Below are 7,762 nucleotides of genomic sequence, written 5' to 3'. Positions count from 1 at the left end.
GAAACTAACTTGTTGTAACTTTAAACTAACTTGTTCTTAATTGATACTCACTTTTGTAACAAGAAATTCACTTCTTTTTTTAACCCGAAACGTGTATTTTCAAATCAAAGTTTATCTTTTTAAGTAGAAACTTCCTTTGTCTTCCTCGAAACTCATTTTTTTTCTTGAGACTCACCTTTTTAGACCTGATCCAATTTCAATCTGTCTCGAAACACACTTCTAGGAAGTGATCGAAAACTGGCAGGTACAAAATGACTAGGGAAGACAGAAGTAATTTTCCCTTTATTGTGAGTCATTTGTAAATAAACAAACATGGCTCACATTGCGGAGTTTCACTTACAAGTAATAAAGATCGAAAGAAAAAAAGTGCTCTTCTTTGTGAAGGTAAGCAATGTGTTAAACGCAAATCCCTAATTGGCGCATGGTCGTCCGAATATAGTGTTTTGACCAAGGAGGGTGTCTCATACTATTTCAAAAGCAATCAAATAAATAGTGTTATCATAATTAAAAAAACACAAATAATAAATTAAATAAGCATAGTGAATAATGAAACTTGCCAAATCGGCAAGTCATAACCTCTCATGATAAAATATCAACCCGCTCCTACGACGAAGTCGTCTAAGTATCTGTGACACACTACTAACCAAAGTGAACCAGATTTCTGTTCATCAGTGAACTCTATTTTCCAGTGGTTTATATAGATATATACTATTATATGCACAAGTGCACGGTTATATCATATAAGAATATAAAGGGGATATTATGATAGGACGCTTTTCTGGTGACCTGTATCACGTAGAGTTCGGTGTGTAAACACGTTTCCGTTTTTTTCACTCTCCGGAACGCAAAGATCGTTTCTTTGATAACCATGGCGACCTTGGGTATCAAATGTATATGCATAGAACTAGCCCTAAAGGCAATCTCGCATTGTTGATTAGCCTATTTTATTTATTTATTTTATCGACGTCCAAACACAACTGCTCCGCACGATCTGCGCATTGAGGAATCAATCGACGTTGCTTTTAATACTGGTTTATAAAATACTATACTTGTTGGAGACTTTAACCCAAATGCCTCTCCTCAAATTGCTAATTCCCAAAGTTTGAAATTATGTCAACAGTATGGTCTCACTCAATATATTGATAAGCCAACTAATTTTACAGAAGCTCATCGTCTATAATTGACTTGGTATTTAACAAAAAGAAAAACCACACACTACAAGATGCTTACTTCTCAGTGGTGTTGGTGATCCCTTATTCGACCACCAAGTCCGATATATTTGGCCCAACGTTTTTTTCTTTTTTTTTCTTTCTTCAAATTTTGTAAACCTGAGTTTGTGTCTTATCCTCGTTTACTCTGGCTTCTCGACCAAGGTGATTATGATAATCTTAGAAGGCATTTTGCAGATATCGATTGGGATTCTACTCTCACAAATGACCTTAATTCCTATGTTTCTTCTCTCACTTCGCACATCCTTGAAAGTGCTAAAAGGTTATTATAGGACCACAGGAAACAAGATGGATCACTTCAGAGATCAAGAGATTTATTTGTAATAGGAAAAGATTATACAAAGGAGCTAAACGACTTAACCTATCCTCTGTTTGAAACAAGTTACAAACAATGAAAAAGAACTTTTTTTTCAAAAATAAGGGACGTTATAAAGGCACTCATTGAAACTATCTCTAAGTCACGTCTCGAAAAGAAAAACAATCTTAGAACTGGTGGTCTACTGTTAAACAATTTATGTCTTTGAACTCCGGTTTACGCTTCAATTCCTCCCCTTCTTATCAATACTAAAACCATACATAACAATAAAGAAAAGGCAAATGCACTGAACACTTTTTTCACAAACCAAACACTTCTTGAAGAACCCAATACCGAACCATCTCCACCAACGTATGACATTTCATCAATATTCTCAATGGTACAATTTAACCACTCTGAAAGCGAACCTCTACTACGTTCTCTGACATTTGGAAAGGTTGTTTGGCCAGATACAATAAATAAAGAATTATCTGTAGTGTCGGTCTGTAATCTTTCCAATTATTCACTATCAATTTCTCTTTATCCAGAATCTTGGAAAGTTGCTAATGTTTGTCCAATTCAAAAGAAAGCCGAATCTAACTTAATAGGCAACTATCGTCCAAAATCTCTTCAAAATTCTCTTAGCAAAGTATTTGAGAGAGCTGATTATAAACATATATTTAACCATATTCTCAACAACAATATTCTTACTGACTTCCTGTCTGGTCTCGGGCCTTATGATTCAACTATTAACCAATTAGCGTATATTTACAATGCATTTTATGAGGCGCTTGATAATGGAAAGGAAATCTGTGTTAGTGAAACTTAGTGAATGGCTGGATACCTTGTTAGTCTAATTTAATCCACAGAAGACAAATTCTATGATCGTTTCACGGAAGCTTCGTCGACCTGTTCATCTGTCTGTGACTATGCCAAATCATAATATTACCCAAAGTATATCACAGAATATATCACAGAAAAATATTGACACGGTTCCATCAAGCGACGGATTCGTTTTTGCCATAAAGGTGACAGTTTCGACCAGATTATAAGCACAATTTACATATTGAAATGTGCGTTCTACGTTCCGTGGCGGTGTGCATAGTTATTTACACTTGTATAGTATTTCTTTACAATTTTAATGCATTCTGATTATAAGTTTATCCTCTTTGATATAGTTTCAAAGAGAGAATATACAAAGTATAATACTCATAGAGTACTTGAATATATTTTTGCTGAAAGTACAAACTTTCGTTATGGAGTCACACATAATTCTAGATAAACCATGTGAGTTTGGTTTGTTGTCACCAAGTTGGACGAATTGGCATCCTACGAGTACTCCGGTTTCCAAAACAACGTAATTCCTCGCTCTCGCATAACCTCACGCCAACGAGATTGACTAATGTAATATTTTCATAACTTGTTTAATAATCGTTGTAAAATAAATGTGAAAAAATACAAGTTCCATTTACATAGTTATTACCATAATTTATTTTTTAAAAAAGAGATTGTAAATTATATTTTAAAGCACATCAACACAAAGTCGATTCAATAAACATAGGGGTAGGACATGTGGCTGCCTTTGACCATACGTTTTTATATTATGTTTGTTTTGGGATGTAGTCAATTGCTGGGCGGTATCCCAGTCTGGATTATTTTTAAATGTTCATTAACATTGACTACATAGTCATTGTTTGTCAACAATCGTTTAAATGTATCAAAATTGATGTCTAGAAAGTTTTTGTAATTTAACATAATTCACCGTACGTTTTAGAACCACCAGTTACGAACACCTCTGTTGTATTCCAAGACATCTCGATAGTCAAGTCACCTAAATAGTCGGCGTAGCCAATCTACGTCACTGTCTGTGAGGGGCGTCCCACGGGAAGCCTGGTGGCATGGTAGTACGCATTTTTTAAATATCAATAAATCTCCGAAAATAAGCATAAAGGAAACAGAAAAAATGTTGATATCGGTGCTAAGCCACTCGTAGAAATATGTTTTTCTATTACACTCGTGAAATAACACCGTTCTTACACTGATACGAACAAATGACCTCTATATCTTCTGATTTAGAGAATAGTGAACTCTAAAAGTTATGTCTTCAACGCATGGCTAAACATTAAATCTTATGACTTTATATACTTTACAAAACGTTGAAATTTGTCAGCGTGATGATTGTCTTCGGACAAAGAATGTGTTTTTGAAGACGTTTCAAATACATAAGAGTTTTTTTATGTCAAAATGTTTTAAATGTTAAAACCAAACAACAGTTACTTGCTGAAGGTAAACTGTCTGTCACGCAAGTTTATTGCTAAAGTTAAGTTAATTAAATAAAAACTTATATTGGCTGAGGACTTTTGACTATTTTCGTAGGTAAAGTAAATGTTTAGTCAACACATATTTTTTTTTATGCGTAATTATCTCTAATTATTAATCCCTCTTTGTTCCTCCCTTAGATTTATTTAAAATTACTCGGCTTGCTTTCAAATTCACATTAACGTTTCAGTCTTATGAACGTCTTTAAATAAAGTGGTCTTTTAATTCCCACTATTTTAAACCGCATAACACCGAACTTCCATTGTTATTACCCCGTCGCATTAATTCTTTTATGTCAAGTAAAAAAGATCTGACGATACCTGTTTTCGATTTGCGGTATTAACGTAGGTCTACAGCTTAAAACACTGTGATTTCACTGCATGCTTTGTCTTTCGTGTACGTCTTTAACAAATCAAGCGACGTCCTGTTATGTATACATAGAAATAAACGTTCTTAAACTGTTAAGTAACATTAAACAGGGCCACGTGTGGCAGTGCTATGCTATGTTGTGACAGTGCCCCCTTTTTCAAAATCTAGAAATCCTTCAATATCAAGGCTAAGAATCAAATAATTGACGCCATACATTTATAAAAAAACAGCATTTGGAAAGTTGTTTTGGTAATCCAATCTTTTTTATTTAGATTTTTTTTTAAATTCTTTTCATACACAAAACATACATTTAAGTAAGAAGTAAATATATTAATTGTTCAACTTTAAAGAAAGCGGTTCTTTTTATCTTTCGTTCTTATAAATTCAAATGGTCGCAATGTAATGTTATCGAATCAAAGTTCATATAAAGAAGAAATCTACTTTTTCAGGCGACCATGTTAGTGCCAATCCGGGCAAACCCACGACAGCTTCGCGGAGCACACCCCAACCCCAATCCTGCCTCCCGCGACAACGCGGTTAAGGGCCACGTAGATATCCTCGTTAATTCCACCGCGACTTGAATCCGGTTGGCCATTAAGGGCAAACAGACATTCATGACAAAGGTACTCGTCCAACCCGTTGTCATTGGTCACCCGCACGTGCTCGTTACTGACGTACATGGTCACGTGACTGACAGCATTAGTGACGAGCGCGTTTGCGTACGTTTTCAAAGGCTTGACCTTGCACTTGTCACTCGCCCACGCTTTGATGTTTGGGTAACTGCCGTCGAGTTCAGCGTCGTTGAATTGGTCATTGGAGTCCCCAGCTAAACACGTTAATAAAAGACCATACATGATTTTTATTTTAACAATTTATATTATTACAGCATGCATAGCAGGATAATATATAGAAATTATAGTTTGATACTGTTTTACATCAAACTCATAAAATATTTACATTGTATTTGTACACTTTTATAAAATACAAGTACATGTAATATAAATAATTTCATAATCAAAACGAGCGGCTGCGAAACACCTCAGTCTTTTACATGCACGTGTACGTGTGGACTACTTTTTGCATGCTACGCTATCCAGGTACGCGTACTTTCCACACGTTTAAAACGCGTACTCGATCTCAAAGACACACGAACAATATAGCATACATAAGTCACACAGGTATGTGTAGGCTCGTGCAAGTTGAACAGTTATAGAGTATACAAAACCACGAGGGAATAGTTTTATGAGTAAGCCTAACGGTAGACATTGAAATAGAGAGTTCGCAAACGACTTTAACCGCCAATTGCAACTTATATGTGTACGGGTAGATAAACGTAGCAGTACATGTTGTATTTCGCAGCTTCTCTATTTATAAGACCTTTCAATACACGCTGGTTCTTTACAAAGACTTTTATCTACGGTATTACCGTAGCCGTTGTTTGATTTGCTGTCCCCAATGTTAAACATGAAACCGGAGCGTGGACCGGAAGACAGCTCCAGGTCGATGCGCAACATCCGGCGACCGCACTCGGGGAATTTCGCACAACACGTGCACGATTCAAGCTTGTCAAACGCAACCTGTGTTAAACAGAAAAGGGAGGGGAACACGGCTCATATTTGTTTCAATTGTGAAACACGATTAATCCTCGTAGTTATAATCAAAAGACGGTGAGGTTCACTGACTGTGCGCTATCTCAAACGTATACAGTTTTTATTCAGGCATACTATTAAAACAAATAAATACAGTGTACGATAGCAAAACAACCTATAATCACCACACTCAAGGGTGTTAAGCGAAAACAAAAATACCGTTAAATATATTTTGAAAAGGAAATGCAAAATGTGTTTAAAAAAACAACATCACAGTTTCATGAATAACATGATTTGTTAGTTGGATCGCAAGACTTACCTTCAATACCGCCTGCTTGTTGCACTGTTTCTCGTCGGAAGCTGGGCCGGTTGGTTTGGTGAGGACTTCCGCCGCTCCCCCGTTAGTGTGACACACGCCGCCCTCCCGGAGGTCCACAATTGTCTCCCCTTTTTCACAGCATGGCTTCTGAAGCACAGGGGGCTTGACGGGCAGGAAATCGATACCTTCAGCACCAACCTTTTCGACCTCTGCAACTGAAGGTAATGAAGTGTGCTTAGATAATAACCTACATTTCAAGCTGCATCTATTGAAATCGCCTACCATCCCCAATTAGAAAGACGCTGAAACGTTAAAGATGCACTCTTACTCCCACATAAGATATATCACATTTAATAATATTCTTTTAATATTCCAAAGAGGATGAATAAATGTCAAAAACAAAGGTTCTTATGCAGGATACCGAGTTTATTTTGAAAGATATGAGAATAAAACACGATATTTCTACCTTATGAGACTATAGTAAATCTTTTAGCATTCACCAATCATTTAATATTTTTGCGCTTTCTGCTGTTAAATACACTGTTACAATTTTGTTGTCAGTAATTAATAGTTTCCATAAATGCATTATTTAGTAAGTACTTAAAGGTTTATCAGTCAAAATTGATGTTTGTTATACATGTGTATGTATTGATTTTGATTAAGAGTGTAACTTTAATAATTTGCATTTTTACTTAGAACATTTTTGTGTTTTCACGATGACATCAAGTAAAATCTATTCACAACACATGTATCCATAAGTCTCTAGTTCTCTAAAGATAATGAATCATACAATAATTGCTCGATTGATTTAAAATGGTGTGTATTTCACATACTTTAGATTTAATCCTTTTTTTACATAAATGTTACTAAAATTGGCTTGAATTTGTCAAGCCTTCATCATTGAGTTCATTTATGGCAAAACAGGTTAAAGTTCAATGGTAATATTTCATAAACTCGTTTGAAAGTTTATTTTGTAATAATGTAAATCCGACATCCATTTTTACGGTTAATAGGAATAATAATAAATTCGTTCAACTCTCAATTTTTTTTCAAAATTGTTCCTTAACTTTGACCATCAAATCAATACGACAACAAATCAAAGACGCTTCTACACGGTGTAATAGAAATACACATACTTGCCGGTTCCCTTCTCTTTTCCAGACGCTCGAATACGTTTTCCAGGAGTTCATCTAGGCGCTTGCTTGATCGACTGTCGAGTTCCTCTTCTATCCTGTCCAATGTGGACCCACGGACAAGGACCGAGCACAGAACCACTAACACAATGTGTACTATCGCCATATTACAATGGTAAGTGTTACTGTTTTGATGATCTGAGCTAAAACTTCGTTTTATATAGTCGCTAATTGATATGTATATCGTCAGTCAACATCAGTAATAAATTCATACTTGATTTGGCGAAATCATTTCAAAACCGGATTTGGTGACATTTTATTGAGCGTATCGGGTTTCTGTTGACTGCTTCATTGCCAATCAGATTCGGGTATCATCGAAAAATTACCTTTAGGCAAATTGATACGCTTACGCGTTTGTGCGTCACATTAATTTGATTACGTATGTAGAAAGGGATTAACATGTGAATGCCGCGTGCTGATACATACATGATACACCAATGACTAATATA

The 7,762-nt window shown here is 35.7% G+C and overlaps 1 protein-coding gene across 1 annotated transcript; it reads right to left on the bottom strand.

Annotated features, from left to right (window-relative positions):
- Positions 1-4,444: 4,444 nt before the first annotated feature.
- Positions 4,445-7,506, bottom strand: LOC128234794 (uncharacterized). Its single transcript, XM_052949312.1, has 4 exons — positions 7,257-7,506; positions 6,121-6,335; positions 5,639-5,789; positions 4,445-5,038 (listed from the first exon to the last, which is right to left on the bottom strand). Exons 1-4 carry the CDS (start codon positions 7,417-7,419, stop codon positions 4,671-4,673), a joined length of 897 nt encoding a protein of 298 aa, XP_052805272.1. The 5' UTR covers positions 7,420-7,506; the 3' UTR covers positions 4,445-4,670.
- Between the last annotated feature and the right edge of the window lie 256 nt (positions 7,507-7,762).

Source organism: Mya arenaria, chromosome 5 (genome assembly GCF_026914265.1).
Source record: "Mya arenaria isolate MELC-2E11 chromosome 5, ASM2691426v1".
Taxonomy (NCBI): Eukaryota; Metazoa; Mollusca; class Bivalvia; order Myida; family Myidae; genus Mya; species Mya arenaria.
The sequence above is the reverse complement of the archived record's forward strand: the minus strand, read 5'-3'. Positions and strand labels throughout refer to the sequence as shown.